General features: G+C 33.1%; 1 protein-coding gene across 2 annotated transcripts in view; it reads right to left on the bottom strand.

Moving 5' to 3' along the window:
- Positions 1–19148, bottom strand: part of RASA1 (RAS p21 protein activator 1) — a 98124-nt gene that overhangs the window by 26363 nt on the left and 52613 nt on the right. For both annotated transcript variants that reach the window (XM_019746368.2, XM_019746367.2), the window contains exons 8-11: positions 17185–17335; positions 10922–11000; positions 3279–3399; positions 2355–2511 (exon numbers count right to left, since the gene is read on the bottom strand). In XM_019746368.2, coding sequence (XP_019601927.2) covers positions 2355–2511; positions 3279–3399; positions 10922–11000; positions 17185–17335 — 508 coding nt within the window. The remainder of the gene's footprint in view (positions 1–2354; positions 2512–3278; positions 3400–10921; positions 11001–17184; positions 17336–19148) is intronic.

Consider the following 19148-nt stretch of genomic DNA (forward strand, 5'->3'; position numbering starts at 1 on the left):
TTATGCAGTATTTAGGCTGAGGAAGAGAAGACTCAGTGGATTTAGCTATCTAAATTCAATACATTGATTATCAAGTGGCCTAATTAATGGGTTGTATTTTTAAAATTAAGGCTACTGTTTTCATCTTGTGAATTTAATGACTTGCCAGTTTTAATCACCAAATTGCCCTTTATGGTGGGAAAATATATACCTGTACATTAAAGCCAAATATAATGTAACAATGAAAAAAAATCTAAATTAGTTATTTTTCAAGAATTCCCTCATATATTTTACAGTAATAAAAACAATTTTAACTTCTGTGTTAATAGAAAAAAATATAAAAAACAAAATGAAACTAAATTTTACATGTGAACACAAAAAATAACTTCATTGATGATCAACAAAAAACTGTGAGTAAAGTAATATTCAGACGATCTGGGTGACTGAACAAAAAAGTCAGAGGGAAGTAGTGAAGTATGGCCACTACAGAAAGCTTTCTGTCTACAAGTTACGCACCAAATCTTTTCCACAATAAAATAATGAATTAAAACAGTTTACAGAGGGAGTCATACAAGTTCAAGTATTATAACTTTTGAAATGTAAAACATTTGTTTTAATATTTTTATTACAGTAACTTTACAACCACCAATATTTCAAGGAACACCTATAACATTCGTTGCACACTGGTTGGGAAGCACTGCTTTATCTAAAGAAATTCATACTCATCCTCCAAAACTCAGTTTAAGAACCACCTATTTCATTATCACTTATCTCAATAAGCTAGTCTCTAAAATCTCTTCCCTCTTGCAACTGTTGATAGCACAAGTCAGCCGTATTTGGGAAAGAACAGTGTGGTTGTCGCCCCATCTTCCATTTTACTCCCCCACACAGTATAACATCCTCACTATTTGGGTGGGATGATCAGCAGCAGGGCTGGGCACCTGATGCCCTCACTTTAAGGTAATCGCATTCCTTTGCTACCTCAGGTAACCCAAGACTAGAAACTAGTATCAGAGGTGGCTCAATAGTGCATTCATAGAATTTTTAATAGTTACTGAAGGGAATGCTCGTTTCTCCTTTCTCTGGTACTGTCACCTTGGTACCATGAAGGAAGGCAGAGCAGAGATGAAAGGGAGGCACAAGTCTTACCCAACCATATCTGAAGGCCAAGATTGCCATACTGTTAAAGGAGAGAAAAAAATCTTAAGAAATCCTATCTGACTGAAACTTTTTTTGGCATGTTCATTGGAACACCTGTTTTTATGATATATTAGGAAGTGCTCAGGAAAAAAAACATGAAGGGTATCAAGATCAAATGAATTAATGAAAGACTTCATATTACTCTCCCTTCTTAGTGATTCACAATATGAACACTAGATAAGACTCAAAAAAACCCTGCTGAAGGGAAAACTATTTGTTCAGTTCAGCATTTCCCAAACCTACTTTAAATATTTTTTAAAAACTGACTGTTAAAATCACAAGTAACATTAATGTGATCTCCAAAACACAGTTTGGAAAAAAGAAATGACTGCGTTGTAGCTCTATATTATTTTTCTTGCCGTTTTACCAATTTAATTAGGACAAAACTTAATTTTCTTAGTAGAAATGCCATCCTGCAGCAGAAAACCAAGTTGTTAAAAACATTTAATTGATTTGTTATTAATCATTACAATAGATAATAAAAATATATCTAAAAAAAACTCTGTAATGGATTATTGATAATACTGGATGGATTACAGATAATAAAGGCTATCGTACTTGAGCAAAAAACTAGCTATAATCAAAAGCTGCATTTCCCATGTGATGTTCAGGACTTAGCTTTAGCGTACACATTTATATACATTATTTTAAAAAAATTTAAATTAACGTTAAGAACTGTTTTAATTTCAAATTTAAAATACTCTCTTTCCTACTGAAACAACTGTTTTTATATTACGATTGTTTCTCAATGTCAAATTTCTTAGGAACATGACTATCCAATTAATAGTACAAATGAATATACCTAGTACTATTATTAGATGCACTGAGTTAACAGAGAATGTGATGAAATAGGGGAAAATGACAACACTTAAAGTACGTCACTCAAAAGATTGGTGGTAGGGGCAGGGAGGAAATATGCTGCAAACAGATCAAGTTTTACCATAAGAAATGTCATTCCAAGATTTCTATGTAATACAGTAGAATATAATTTTATGCATAGGTTTGAGTCTAAAGGAAGGAAGGATGACGAAAATTACCCCAGAAAGTAAATCTGACATTTTTAGATGATTTTAGGGCTATCAAAATTGGTTTGCTATGCTTTGAAATGATCTAAATATACCCACTATTTTATTAATAAACCAACTACAAAAAGAGATATGAAACCAATTTCTTACCTGCCAAAGAGACTATCATGAACAACATAGACAGAACATACACTGAGATCTATTAATCCTTTTGGTTTTGTAGCTCGTTTTTCACTCTCAAAATAAATAAGTTGGGCATCACTGCCCTCTAAGATAAAATATAAATTTTTCCATCGTTTTCCTTTGCCTGTTAAAAAAAAAAAAAAAAAAGGTTTCCCTTAGCTAAATGGTTAATTGTGAAGTCATATGTACTAAAATCATAAAAATTATTGCTGAAAATAAAAAATATACTTCAATTTGTATTGCAAAGAACACACTAACCCTTATAAAAAAAGAATATGTAATTTATCTGTAGAAAAACAACTTTTGTTATATTGCTTGTTTTTTAATGAATCACAGAGTAAACCTAAACTACATCTTTGGAAATTTCATTACAATAAGCTCTTTAAAATTCTTGTCTAGGAGTAATTCCTTTTCATCCGTAAGAAAAAAAAGAAAAAAAACTCTTCCACTAACCCTGTGTCCCTCCAACCCCCCAACATTTCCTTAATGTCAAATTAAGGCGAATCTATAAAATAAAAACATCAATACCATGAATGAGCCAAGTACCATAAGAAGTTTCACTTAAAAAAAAAAAGAATATGGAGTAGGGAGGAGGCAAAGAATCAAATACTTTGCACTGGAACTGATCTCAGGAATTAAAGACATACTTGGAAATATATAAGCTTGTTTCCTAAAACTCTGCTTGGAAATGTGGACTTACATACCCAGACTAGAATTTATAGGATGCTTAGATAAAAGCTCTAACAAGGGTCAATTACTAATAAGATAGGGCAAAACAACTTGTTAAATACATATCTCAATGATAAGTTTTAGGCCCAATATTTAAAATGCTTCATTGTAAACGATAAAATACTAAAAATTGAATCTTTACCCTTAAAAATTTACACTTACCTTTTTTTAGAAGATAACCTTTTTTAACAATATTTTTATAAAAGGCATCCTTTGTTTTTCGACGAATTGTATTATAGATTTCCTTACCATCCACTGCATCATTAAGTACTTGTTCTTGATCCTGTATTTTTAAAAGTATTAACAATTGCTTCATGAATTCTTGATGAAAATTAAGTAAAATCTAAACTACCAATTAAAACCCAGGTTATGTGTCTGTCTAGACATTAAAAAATGTTTTAAGTACTAAAATCTAAAAGAATGTAACACATATAGTAAGAGATCCTCTGCTTTCCAAAGAAATTCTCAAAAAGGTTTCCTTACCATTTCTCGTGAACACGGACAACTAATAAGTTATTTTAAAAAATACAGTAGTTTCCCCACCCCCCATTCTATAGTTTCGCTTTCTGTAGTTTTAGTCACCCATGGTCAACCACTGTCCAAAAATGTTAAATTCCAGAAATAAAACAATTCATGTTTCAAACTGCACATTGTTTTGAGTAGCTGATGGAATCTCGCTCATCCCGCTCCATTCCGCCTGAGACGTGAATTATCCCATCATCCAGTGCATCGTGCTGTACCCTCCTGTACCCACCCATTAGCCATCTCAGTTATAAGATCAACTGTTGAGGTATCTCAGAGCTTGTATTCAAGTAACGCTTATACTGTGTTTCCCTGAAACTAAGACCTAGCAGGACAATCAGCTCTAATGCGTCTTTTGGAGCAAAAATTAACATAAGACATTATATAATATATATAATGTAAGACCTGGTCTTATATTACAGTAAAATAAGATAAGGTCTTATATTAATTTCTGCTTCAAAAGACACATTAGAGCTGATTGTCCTGCTAGGTCTTAGTTTCAGGGAAACACGGTAGTAACCTAATATTATGTCACAGTTCCTATGTCATTCACCTCACTCATCTCATCATGTAGGCATTGTATCATCTCACATCATCACAAGGAGGGTGAGTACCGTACAATAAGATATTTTGAGGGAGAGATCACATCCACATAACTTTTATTACAGTATATTGTTATAACTTTTATTTTGTTATTAATTATTGTTAATCTCTTGCTGTGCCTAATTTATAAACCAAACTTTATCACAGGTATGTATGTGTTGGAAAAAACAGTCCATCTGCAGGTTCAGGCATCCACTGGGGGTCTTGAAACGTATCCCTCGCAGATGAGAGAGGACTACTGTATAGTTAGTTTTGTTGTGTTTTACAGCAAATAACACTGTTTTGTCCCAACATAAGAGATAAATTAAGACACAATTTAAGCATAAAGCAAATTCATGTATGTTTATGTACAAATATGTTTGCAAGAAATGCTAGGTGAATGCAGAAAACTGCACGCAGCTGATCTGAGATACATGGGGATACACAAAACACCTCAGATCCCCCACAGTTCACCAAGTGTTATAATGCCATCTGCCATCTGATTTCGGAGAATCTTCCTTTCACCACTTCATAATATTCAAAACACTCCCAATGACCACTTCCACAAGTAAACCAGATCTTTTTAAAGGTAAAGTACCATATTTATTGTTGTTTATATATTTCTTAACCATTTAACATATAAAAACTATGCTACATTTTTCTTTGGCTTATCTTTGTGTGTCACCAATGAAGCTTTTGAGTGTTGGGGCCCCACCCACACTTTTCCCATTACTCTGTGGTCTTTTTGCATGACTTTACATACCACTGTGGTTTTTAGGAATGCATATGTCTTAACTGCTACCCTCCCCCCCCAATAAAAAGACATATGACATCAGAAAGAATATATCTTTCCAAAATAAATCAATCTTCAGTGTTACCATCAGGGTACATGGACTCAATTTTAGTTTTTCAGTTTCTTTTTTGAGCAGTTTACTATTAGCAAGGATTAGTATTTTATGACTTTCTTATTAAAGATTTTATGGGTCCATTTGATCCTTTTCTAAGATATGAGATTCTCATGAATCTCATTTTTCCTGTATCTTGAAACTTTCTGCTGTTTCATCATCTTAGGAACCATTGCATCATTACTCAACAATTATTCCCAAGTATATGTTAAAGAGCAGGAGCTGGCAAACCATGGTACATGTGCCAAATTCAGCCCACTGATTGTTTGGAGAGATAGAGTTCTACTGGAACACAGCCACACTCATTCTTTGGTAACATCTGTGGCTGCTTTTATACCACAGAGGCAGTGTTTAGGAGTTGAGACAGAGATTAAATGCCCCATACCACCTAAAATAGTTATTCTCTGGCTCTTTACATAACAAGTTTGCCAACCCCTGGCCTAGAGGATGATGAGATAGTAAAATAAACCATCTCTATTGCATCACCCTTTGGCTTTTTTTTTTTTTTAACGAATGTGCCAAGTATTGCATCATCTTTTAAAGAAGTACAGAAAACTGTATTTGTTGTCTTTTTATTAGCTTTCATTGAACACAGTTGAATAAATTGCAGGACTCTTAGTTTTCTGCTCATAATAGTAACAAGAAAATACTGACAAAGGAATATGTTCTTCAATTATTAAAAGAATCAGAAGATGAATGGAAAGAAACAGATGGCAGCACTCTGGAATCTAGTGTTATGCTAAAATTGATTTTGATAAGCAAAATCTAAGACTATAATTCTTCAGAGGATAATGATATCCTTGGTAAATTTTCTCAAAAGAATTTCTGAGTGAACGATACATTTCTAGGGGAAAAAGGGAATACAAATGGTGTTCCCATTTGTTAGTCAATAGGAAGGACATCATCATGCAGTATTTTGTGACAAGAATTTGGATTATCCTGTTTTGATAAAAGGAAATGAGACTATTCTCTAAATTTTCATGTTTGTGCACCAAAATTTACTTCATATGATTTGTAAATGGACAAAAGGTAATCTGAAGCCAAAGGTTATTGAAAGGAGACATATAATGTAGAAATTAAAAATTCACCATATTGATCATTCTAATTGATGTATATAAACCTAAACATAAACTGTATTTTACACTTATGGAGCAAAGAAGACTGTACTCTCCAACAAAAATATGAGCTTTCAAAGTTTTCTAAATTATTGCATATGATGATGAAGTGCAGGAACAATAAGAAAGAATCATACACTAGAACCCAGGAGAGATGTATTTAAAATGTGGACTCACTATTCCATTTTGACAGTGAAAGTGGGAGAAGAACCAGAGTAATTATAAGCAAGAACTTACTAGAAATGTATCTGAAATCTGAAATTAGTATTTACAAAATGGGTATCTTGCAGGTCATGCATGATGAAGTGGAAGGACAGTTACTTGCATTTAAAAGACACTGCCGATTTCTGGTATGTAAGCAAATAGGTAACAAAAATTTGGGTTTGCTACATTTAAATTCTTATTAAATTTCGTTGTTTTAGACTATCCTTTTATTCTTCTTCTACGTATTACTCGTAAAATGACTTAAGGATATAAAAAATTAAAATGGATACATTGGACACCGATGATAAATAGTGATGACTACTTTCCTGTTTAATATAGATTTGTCACCAGTCTTTATTTCAATAGGTAATATTTGTATTAGCTACAGAATGGGGCATATATTTGTAGTTTGTTATTTAAGACATATTACTATGCTAACATTTGGATTGAAATACCTTATTTGAAGAAAATTTATATAGCTCTTTTAAAAATTATGTTATGGTTGGGGCTGATACATAGTTCTACAAATCCTAAAGGATTCAAATAAATCAGAAGGCACTCTCTGCAAGAACACAACTTCATTTTCCAAGTTCTAGTATATCACTGGATGATGGGGGGTGGGGGGTGGGGAGATTCTAGGCCCACTGAAACAGTTCTGGAGAAGGAAGTTTTATATACTCCTCCCTAACGGAAGTAAATAATCTGACTGGTGAAAGTCTGACAGTTTTGAGGCAAGCTTTTGCATTGAAGTTAGGTATGCAGGGTCCTGAAGCCAGACATAAGTTGTAAATCCTGCCTTTGTCACTTAGTGGCTTAAAAAAATTCCACTTCATAAATTAATTCAATAAATGTTTGTTGAGTCAGGCATTGTTCTAGTTCTTAAGATCCACTAGTGAACAAATCAAAAGATCCTTATCCTCAAGGAACTTATATTCTAATGAGGAAAAGAGATAACATAAGGAAATTGTATTATTCATTAATTGATGATAAATGGGTTACAGGGTAGAGCAAGTAGCAATATTAAATAAGGAGTATGGGTAAGTCTCATTGTAAAGCTCATTTCTGAGAAAACTTGAAAGAAGTAAGAGAGTGAGGTAAGTGGATAATTGAGGGAAAATCATTTTGGGCAGAGTGAAAGCTAGAACAAAGATCCTAATGCAAAAAAGAGCCTGGCATATTTTCAAAGGTAGCAGAAGATGCCAGTATCAGTGGAGACAAGTGAGAGGAGAGCAGAAAGAAATGATTACAGATAACCACTGGGATGCCACTCTAGGATCTTGATGCCATTTTAAAGACTTTCACTTTTATTCTGAATGAAATGTAGAACACCTGCAAGTATTAAAGATAGGTCTGACATGATCTGACTCACATTTTAAATGGATCCCTCTGACTGTTGTGCATTGTTAAGGAGACAAAGGTAAAAACATGGTATGAAATCAGATTCTGGTGGTAGTCATATTCTAGATATATTTTGAAGGCAGAGTCAGCATGATGTTCCTGAGAATTTAGATACAGAGTGTAGGAGAGAAAGAGAAGAGTCAAGGATGACTTGATGACTTAAGTAATTTATTTAACCTCTCAGGTATCAGTTTCCGTACCTGTACAATGGGTATAACTAGAGTATCAATCTCATCAAGTTGCTGAAAAAATTAAATAACTTAATACGTTTAAGAAACTGCCTAAAACATAAAATACTCAAAAACATTATTTTTATTGCGGGGTGCATTGCTCAAAAGGCTCCTTCTTTTTTTCTAATGTCTGTCTCAGGAAATGGTAGTTCCACAAAGTAGACAGACCTAGCTAGGATTCTGTTCTAGCTACTTCCCCAACTGAGTTGGGGTATGCAGGGTCACTGCAGGGGAAGTGAGCTAATTTTCTAGCTATCCAGTTTTTCCATTAATAAAAGGATATTACTAGTCTTTGTGTCTCTAACAGAATATTGCTGGAAAGGATAGATAAATGGTATGATTCCCAAACTTCTACTGTCACCTACTTTTACTCCAGGCTGAAACTAATACACTTCAAAAGTCTATGGTTTTTATGTAGTAATCAAATTGCTTTGTAAGTATTCCTGAAGCATTCAAAGCATTATAGGCACTTGTGCAAATGACAACAATCTGAGGTTTGTTCACATATGAAATCGTAACACAAGTAAGAGTAGGGCACACTGTATATTTGAAGTAATTCTTAAAACAACCTGTAACTTAAGTACGAAAGTTTAATAGATGTCACGTGCTGCTTATTTTTCTAACTGTAAAAATTAAGTTAGTTAATTCTACACACAAATTCATGATGGGAAAAAATGTATGACTTAATTTGTAGACAAAGTTTGTGGACTTCTGAAACAAATTTAAACCATCATTAACTCAAATAGCCAATGTGAATTACAATTAATGATATAGCAATGGGAATGAGTGGCAGGAGGTGTCATCTAGAGGTAAAGGCACCTCTGACTACTAATAAAAAGACCCTGAGCAGTGGTTTCTAGAAAGCACACACCACACTATGTGGTTAAATTTTAAAAAGTTAGTTTTCCATATGCAGTTATTAGAATAATGAACAGCCAACATCTGCCAGAAGTGCCAACAAAAGTGGTCCATCAATGCTGACCAGTTATTAATTAAGAAGGTATCGGGGAAGTGAAATTTGAGATAGATCATAAACTAGCAATTCTTAGAAAGACAGAGAGGAAGAGACTGACATGGAGATAGCAACAAGCACAATGAGATTAAGACACAGTGAGAATATAGAGGGTGAAGTGGGTGCTTCCTGCTAGAAGCAGACAATCATTCACTCAATTAATATTGATGGAATATCTAATGCCAGGTGCTATTATTCTAGGCACTGGGAATACAACACAAAACCCCTGCTCTTGTGAACCAGAAAAGTATGAGCAAATGAAGCAAGATGTATTAAAATGTGACAAGATTATGATAATTCTTGAATTTATATTAAGCATCAGAATAATGATTCCCCCCTCAGCAACTTCAATGAGTAGTAGTTATAGCCATCTGAAATTAACTTTTTAGGAGGAAGGAAAATTGAGAGAAGCTAGAGACACTACAAATCACTGTACAAGTTTAGTTGGGTAGTACACAAAACCTCTCATAATCCGTTTTTATGTCTCTGGGAATGTCACTACCTGCATTTTCCACATAGGAAAATTCTTAGTCACTCTTTTGAAGTACAGTCAAGCACTGCATAAAGATGGACCACATGTAAGATTATAATGGAGCTGAAAAACTATTGCCTAGTGAGCTTGTAGATGTTGCAGCTGTCACAATGTGGCAGCACTACACACCTGTCTGTGTTATGCTGTGGTAAACACACCTGTGTGCTGTCAGTCATAGAAAATTACAGCACGTCAAATTATGTACAGTACATACTACCTGACAATAAAAACTATGTTACTAGTTTCTGTATTTACTATACTATACCTTTTACTGCTATTTTAGAATGTACTTTCTACTTATAAAAAGTGTGTTGTACTATAGTATGCTGTTATGCCAGCAGCAGCCTCATACATCTCCCGTTCACCACACCTCTCTTGACTGCATCATTTGTCTTGGGCTTGATTTAATCTCATGTTGTTTTGTACAGCAACATGCTGTACATATTTGTAGCCGAGGAGCAACAGGCTATATGCCATACAGCCTGGGTGTATAGCAGGCTATCCCATCACTACATGATGATCACACAAAGACCCAACCACCTAGCAATGCATCTTTCAGAATGTATCCCTGAGATTGAGCAGCACATGACAGTATCCTTTTTTTAACCCTTGCTACAACCTTTCCCACCGAAACTTCAGGAAGTATGAAAAAGAAACACAGGCTAATTAATCTCCCTATGCATTAAGCAACTAATTTTCAACAGGCCCTCTTGTTCAAGGCCAATTTTTCCTTGTGTTCTGGATTTTAGTCACTCTTGCGTTCTCTAGGACCTTATACATCAAGTACTGCCACTACCTATCCCTCACCCCACCACTGTCACTCTCCTCTTTACAACTGGCTTCACGCAGAGCACAGAGACGTGCTCAAAACTCTCACCATAAAACCAAAGACAAACAAAGAAACAAATAAAAAGTTTAAAACCCTCTTGGCCCCACACTTTTCTTCTGGCTATGATTTTTTTATTTTCTTTAGTTACCAAGCTCACCTAGATAAGCCTGGCTGTGATTTCTCCTTACTGTCTCTACTTTTGCCTCCAACAAACTCACTCCTTCTACCCAGAGAAACTTGGTTTCTGCCCTCACCACTGCTTCTATTTTCAAAAAGCCATCAGGACTTCTTAATTATCTAAAACCAACATAAATAAAAACTAAGAGATTCTCTTACATTTATTTCCTGAAATAATTTGAATCCACAGTGTTAAATTTCATCCAATTTTAAATGCATGAGTATGTACATAAACATACCACCAACACCACATTTTAAAATAAAATGCTAATTATTGCAAAAAGAAAAACAACACTCACCTGCATTGGTACAGGTTCCTTAAGATAATAGCCTTCAACGATTTGTTCTTTTCGATAGTGATCTATGATATCCCCAATGCTGTTAAAATAAAAAGTACTTACATTAACATAATTTGTCCCATAAAAAATGGAATCTTGAAAACACATGCAAACCCTGTTAGCAAGGATTACTTATTTGCAAGTTTTTTCAGGAAGAATATAGCTCACTTATATTAACAGAATATATAATAACAGTCACATTATTTTACAAAAACAAAAACGTTCCCAATACTGGTTTACAGGTAAGAATACCTGAGTCAGAGATTCCAATTTTCCATACACATACTGAAGAATCACTATAAAGTGAGGAAAGAATTAAGAGTTTACTTTTACTTGTAATAAAAGTATTTCTGAGATTGAGAGAGAATAACTAACAGAGAAATGGCATTTAAATACCAGCAAGTAATGAGTTCAGGCAAACTTTAAGAATTTTTATTATCAAAACATTTACATAGTCTATTTTTATAAAAATCAGATGGAGTTAGGTCATAAAATATATAAATAGCAGGTGAAAGCCGAAGTAAAAAAAAAGAAAGACCAGGAGCAAATCTTAAAATACAGGATTATTACTATAGCAGGAAAGGATTATTTATGATTTTGATAAAAAATGCTATAAAATATTCTTTTTTTTTTAAGGGATTGTGTTAAATCTATAGCTTGCTTTGGGAACTACGGACATTTTTTTCCCAACTTTTTATTTATTTTAAATGTATTGTTCCTGGACCCATCAGCTCCAAGTCAAGTAGTTGTTTCAATCTAGTTGTGGAGGGCACAGCTTACAGTGGCCCATGTGGTGATCGAACTTGGTGTTACGAACATTGAGCTCTAATCAACTGAGCTAACCAGCCACCTAGTATGGACACTTTAATGACGTCAATTCTTCCTATCCATGAGCACAGTATATGCTTCCATTTATTTGTATGTTTTTCAGTGTCATAATTTTCTGAATACAGGTATTTTACCTCCTTGATTAAATTTATTCCTGGGTATTTTATTTTTTTTGATATAACTATAAATGCAATTGTTTCCTTAATTTCTCTTTCTGATAGTTCATTACTGGTATAAAAATGTAACCGATTTCTGAATATTAATTTTGTATCCTGCTACTTTACTGAATTCATTTATCAGTTCTACAATTTTTGGTGGAGTCTTCAGGGTTCTCTCTATATAGTTACCATGTCATCTACAAATAATGACCGTTTTACTGCTTCTTTTACAATTTGGATGTCTTTTATTTCTTTTTCTTGTCTGACTGTTGTGGCTAGGACATCTTAAAATATTCTTAACATTTGGGAAATATTACAAACAAAACTGAAAATAAATAACATTATATTTTAACACAAATTCGAGCATGACATGAAATTCTTAATAAAAAATGTGTTTCTCTATAATAAGTAGGCCATTTTATTGTCCTGAATATTTAAATCTTAGAATTTTAAATGTTCCTTTAGTACAGTAGAAGAAATGGGTATTTTAGGACACATAGGAAATATGTCTGTTAATATTCCATTTGATTTTTTTCAAATTCTTCCTACTGATATAATAATTGATATATATTGTAGATATACCGGGAGTGCCCAAAAAATGTATACACATTACTTGTATTCATCTTTTATTACCAGTATATATTGAGTATTACAATTTTAATAGTTTTTCCCTTTCATGAAATGCACATATGTTTTTTGGGCACCTTCTGCAGATAATTTTATATATATATGTATATCACTTGAATTTTTTTTCATAATTCTTCCTACTGACGGAATAGTTGGAATATAGAAAGTTACCTAGATACCTTTTATCTTTGGCGATATAGATGAATATATACACACACACTAATACATACATTTGTATCTCCAAAGATAGACACATATACACACATACACATATATGTGCCTCCAGAGATAAAATATCTCTGCTATACTAAAAATTTTAACCCAAATATAAATAATATTAAAAAGCAAAATAGAAGACTTGAAAAGATTGATAGAAGAATGAGCATGGCGGCGGCCAGATGGCTCAGTTGGTTAGAGCGCGGGCTCTGAACAACAAGGTTGCCAGTTCGATTCCCACATGGGTCAGTGAGCTGCACCCTCCACAACTAGATTGAAGACAATGAGCTGTCACTGAGCTGCCAGAGGGGCAGCCGGATGGCTCAGTTGGTTACAGCGCGAGCTCTCAACAAGCTTGCCAGTTCAATTCCCACATGGGATGCTGTGCTGCGCCCCCTGCAACTAAAATTGAAAATGGTGACTGGACTTGGCGCTGAGCTGTGCCCTCCACAACTAGATTGAAGGACAACTACTTGGAGCTGATGGGCCCTGGAGAAACACACTGTTCTCCAACATTCCCCAATTAAAAAAAAAAAAAAAAAGGATGAGTATGAATTAATATGAAATAAATACGAGGCCGTATTTAACACAAGGGATGGTGGGGTGAGGTGGGGTGGAGAATAAGACAAGTAAAAAGGTATTATCATAAAAAGGACAAGAAAGATTATAAGTTTTTAAGGAAAAACACAGTATCACATTTTAATCCAAAAATGTTAAAAGAAAAATGAAAATCAGAAAAGAATACATTTGAAGACAGCTAGATGCTACCACTGAAATGATGTTTCAAGGCAAAAAGCATCAAATCTATGAAAAAAATATATATCAAAGATTTCTGGCTCTGTAACTATAAAATGCAATCAATCCTGTGTAGTACCTCAACATTACAACATAATTCTAGTCCATGAGCTGAAAGAATAGGATACTATTGTACAGCACAGTTCAGACTTCCCAGGAACAAATTTAAAAGTGTGTAGCAACCGTTTGGATATATTTTTACCAATGAGCTGGACTTTCAAGAAGTTTTTTAAAAAATTCCTCTTTAGTTTACATTGTACCCAGGTACACTTAAAGAAACAGTCAAGGGAGATGAAACAAACCAAAATTTCCTAGACATTCTTTAATAGTTCTAGCCATGAAATCAGGTAAAATTTACATCTCAGAAAACTAAAACATGTTCACTATAAATGTATATGTGAAATAAATGTGAATTTCCAAAGAAACGATGTCCTGTACTTTCATTTTAGTGATTTAATTAATAAATAAAACTGCCTCTCTTTAAATCCTAGATAAATGTTAGTAATCTTCAAGGTCTAGCAAAATCCTCACTCCCTTCTAATCACCATCTGAACTACTCTCTTCCCACTGATTCTCCTACGCATATTTGTATATCCCTTAATTTTTCACAGTCAGCTTACCATCTTTTCCAATAGACCTGAGCAATGATAATGTAGGAACAGTGACTTTTTCTTTAATGTATATGCACAGGATTTGTGCAATATATTTCACTAAGTAGATTAGTTGATAAATGTTTGCTAAATTATATTTATTGCTAAATGCATCCACTCATTTTATGAAATTTTGAATATAGGAACACTGAAGTTATGTCTCAAAAGCAGTTTCTAAATAAACAGTCATAACTACTATCTCTTTTATCAAGACTACTGTAGAGTTAATGGGGAGATGGAACAGCAGAGTATGGCTCTGTCATATACATTTATTGGATAATCAACTTTACACTTCCATATCTAAACAATAAATGATAATCAGAAAGGTGTGTCTTTCTAAGTATTACTTGATCACTAATATTAATGCTGAAATGTATATATTTCCAAAACAATTCTAAAAACTGCTATTTTCCTGGCATCAGATTCACATAATTTTTGACGTTCCTTTAAAAATTTTTTTTAAATATTAAAACTAGAAACAATACTCCTGAACTTTTTATATGATGAGCATACCCATTGGGAATAAAACGCCTAAAAGTCAAAGATTTGGGGAAAGATCATGAACACTAAATTAACATATATTTAAAAAATTTTAAGCCTTTATTTTGCAAACAGACTCATAATTTGGAAAGAGATGTATACTTCAAATACTTCTTTCTTCCAGTTTCATTCTAGTCTTTATACATTAAAAAAAGAAAACCCTACTTTTATATATTACAGAGTGCCTCCACTATGTAGTGAGAATTTTCACCTTTGCAGAATGTGTATCATAAGGAAGTTTCAGTTAATAAACAAAACAAACTTCCTCCAAAATAAATCTATGTAAATTATTTAACCTTTAAACAAACTCTCAGAATGGACATTTATCAATTCAATTAAGAATATGTTTTGATGCACCCCATGATTATTGCAGCACTATTCACAATAGCCAAGACATGGAAACAACTGAAATGCCTATCAATAGATGATTGGATAAAGAGATTATGGCACATTTATACAGTGGAGTATTACTCTGCCACAAAAAAGAATGAAATCTTACCATTTGCAACAACATGGATGGACCTAGAAGATATAATGCTAAGTGAAATAAGTCAGACTGAGAAAGACAAATATCATGTGATCTCATTTATATGTGGAATCTAAAGAACAAAGTAAACAGAAATACACTCATAGATACAGAGAACAAACTGATAGGTGACAGGTGGGAGGGGGTCGGGTGCATGAGTAAGAAAGGTGAAGGGATTAGGAAATACAAATTGGTAGTCACAAAATAGTCACAGGGATGGGAAATACAGTATGGGTAATACAGTCAATAATGTAAAAACTATGTATGGTGTCAGATGGGTACTAGATTTATCGGGGGGATCACTGCATAAATTATATAAATGTCTAATTGTTGTGCTGTACACCTGAAACTAATATAAAATAGCACACACACATATACCGGGGGTGCTAAAAAAATGTATAAAAGTGAACACTTTAGTCAACGTTGCTTAAACAGTAGTTCGCTGTAATCAGAAGTGTCTGGACACTGATGGCAACCACTTTGAGCACCTCTTCTAATTGCAGAAGTCAAATGTGACTTGTATTCATCTTTTGTTATTGGTGTATATTGAGTATTACAATTTTAACAGTTTTCCTTTCTTAAAATGTGTATACATTTTTCTGGCACCCTCTGTATATGTATATATACGTACGTGTGTGCGCGCGCATATAGTCATGGGATATAAAGTACAGCGTAGGGAATATAATCAATGGTATTGTAATAGCTATGTATGGTAACAGATGGGTAGTAGACTTGGTGGGGTTATCACTTTGTGAGGGGTGTAAATGTCTAATCATCTTGTTTTGTACACTTAATACTAAAGAAAAAGAATGTATGTTTTGAATTTGTAGTTTATATATTCCAAATCTATAGAAAATTGGACAATGGGAAAATTAATTTACCTTCATTAAGAGCTCAAACTGCGGCCACTATTCAATGAGGATGTCTAAATGAGACTGTAATGTAGAAGGTACTCATACAGCTTATATATGAGTTTTGCAAAAGGATTCAACTGTCTAGACTTGATATTCTTCTATTTGATGTCTTATTTCTGTCCACTGAACTTCTGGCAAGCAACTAGAACTTGGGTTTTTTTTGTGTGTTTTTTTTTTTGTTATGCTTTGTTTTGTTTTCCATATAAACCAGCTGCTGGATCCCTATGTATTTAAAGATCAAGCTGGAATTGAGAAACATTCTAAATGGAATGGAGAATGCTACTGTGGTATTTTAACTTGCATTTTAGCCTCAAAAGAGGAAAACAATGCTAGTCTAGAGTTATCCAGTATGGGAAAACTTTTATATTCAGAAATAAAATGAAAGGTTACTTTTTACTACACAGAAAAAAATATACAGCTCTCATTCTGTCGTATGGTTTCTCTATTAACTTATTTATCTAATCAAGTGACTAAAATCATTCTGAGTTTTGGTACAAGTAAAAAGAGTTTACTTGGAATTTTAAACGTGAGAAGTAGGAACCAATAATTACAAATAAGAAATGTCAACATGAGAACAACCTAATTATATAATATTTGTAGTAAGTCTCAGGTTACTCCTTAAGAGCTTTTTTTCTCTATTAAAATGTCTCACTGATAAAAGTATGTAATGTATTTTCTTTTTCTTAGATGTTTTGCTGTCCTACAGATAATATATGGATGTAGCAAATTTGCTGCAAATACCTTGTGCATAATCAAAAATCTACATAAATTTTGTTTGAAGTAAATAATTAAGTTGTTAATTTATATTCATGTTGGACCCTGCCTAGAGAATTACTGGACATGACTACTACTAAATTATATTATTAAAGGCCTTGTAATTTTAAATTTTAAAAAGTGAGAAACTTTCACTGTATTATTGACATTTCAACTATTTTTCCCAAAAGATAGCTAAAATTTTCTCACCACTTACCTGTTATAATACCGGCCTCCCATCATAAATTGATTGTTTGGTGTTGGACATATTTTAAATCGCTGAATGTTTTCACCGGTCCGAAAATAAAGTGAATAGTCACCAGGAGTATTATCTGAAGGCCTCACAAGAAAACTGCAGACTTGGCCAACTGCAAAAACGAAGCTGTTAGTTTTATTCGCTAATTATCAAATAAAGAAGAAAAAGTTTTAAGTATTATAATTACAAAGTACATTCAAAAGTCATAAACATATGCTAATTTTCACCAGGAACTTAGTTTATAATAAGGACAATTTTAAAACTTTTTTTCCTCCCTGGTTTATGAGTCACAACCACCTATGATGTTACTTGTATTTATTACATAAAAATATAGGGCAGAAGTTTGCAGCAGTGACTTCTGCTTAATAATGTCTATACCTGTCATAATTTAGAAAGAATAGCCTAAGCACAGTTACGGGATACCAGCTAAAACTGCCATATTCTGTTTGTAAATCCCCTCAATGAGAAGAGTAGAAAAAAGTTACAGTGAAATCTGCTTAGGAATACTCTCTGTACTTTATCAATGCTTCGGATTAAACATTAAAAAGTAATAACTATAATAATACAAAAAACTTACAAAGGTAGATTCAAAACAGCTGAAATATCTGTGTACATTATAAAAATCAATACACATACACTATTTTATTCAATAGGTATGGTTCTAAAAAGTCTTGTAGAAGCAAATTATATATTGAATATTTTCATAGTAATTTTAGAGAAGTCTTTTTGATATCGTCAATTGGTTATGACTAAACACTAAGATGTTTTTGCCTTTTCTTTAAGTCTTAATGACATAAAAAAGATCAGAACTTGACTGCTTTTTGGAAAACACAATGAACACTCAGAATATCAGATGTAATTTTTATGTAAATTACTAATAGTTCCAATCATCTAGCCAAGGCACTATCAAATAATTTCATGTTAAATATAAAGCACAGGAATTACTGCAAAAAAGTTCATGCAAGTGCTTATGTGTACTTTTCAGGGGAGAAAAAACACCAGATTCTTAAAAAAGCACATAAGACAAAGAAAATAAAACTAATGTAAGGAAATTAAGCTTAGCTCCTTTCAACTTTACATGTCTACAACAAGAGTGAGTGCAAGTATTTGGTGGTGCAAATCCTGAAACATAAACTTATATTCAAAATTCAGTAAATTCATTAAAATAAATATTTTGGTCCCATTGAAAGTTGGTAGCATGTCATTTTGGTTGAGCATTTGGTCTCTATTACTACCATATAGCAGTGTCGTGTTCTTTATTTTTAATCTACTTAGCTTACATCCTCACAAAAAGGACTACTTCTAAATTTGTCTCACATTTCTCAAAAGAGCAAAGTATTAATTACATTAAAATGCAATGCCTTGTGGCTTAAAACAATTAACTCAGATAACATCTTTAATAATCAGTAGTTTATTCATCATATATGGAAACTATTGAACTCGCTGTTTTTAAAGAACTAAGCCTTCTAAATTACAGATTATACATAACTTGTGTCTGAGATCCTAATATAGTACGGTTTACTGAAGAAATATTTGGTAGTTAAACTAATTCAGTCTTTAATGTTTTGTTAGAATGACAGGATGGTTTCTGTTTTAAATAATAAACCCATAATACATGTCAATGTTTACTTTGCAAATTTGTATAACCACAGTTTTGAGAAATTATTAAAATTAATATATTTTAAATGACAAACTATATAATTCTACAAGTGCACAAAGATAAATGCAGTAACACTGGCTGCAGCTGAACAGCAAAAAACCATGAAAATATAATATTCCTCTCTAGGAGGCTGATTATGGTTTTATACAATGGAAAGCTTGTGGTCATTAAGAATGAAAATTTACATATGCAGCTATGAAATGATCTCCCAAAATATATCCTAACATGAAAAAAAGTATGTTGCATGTTCCTGTGAGTGTGTGTG

This window comes from Rhinolophus sinicus, linkage group LG03 (assembly GCF_036562045.2).
Source record: "Rhinolophus sinicus isolate RSC01 linkage group LG03, ASM3656204v1, whole genome shotgun sequence".
In the NCBI taxonomy this organism is placed as follows: Eukaryota; Metazoa; Chordata; class Mammalia; order Chiroptera; family Rhinolophidae; genus Rhinolophus; species Rhinolophus sinicus.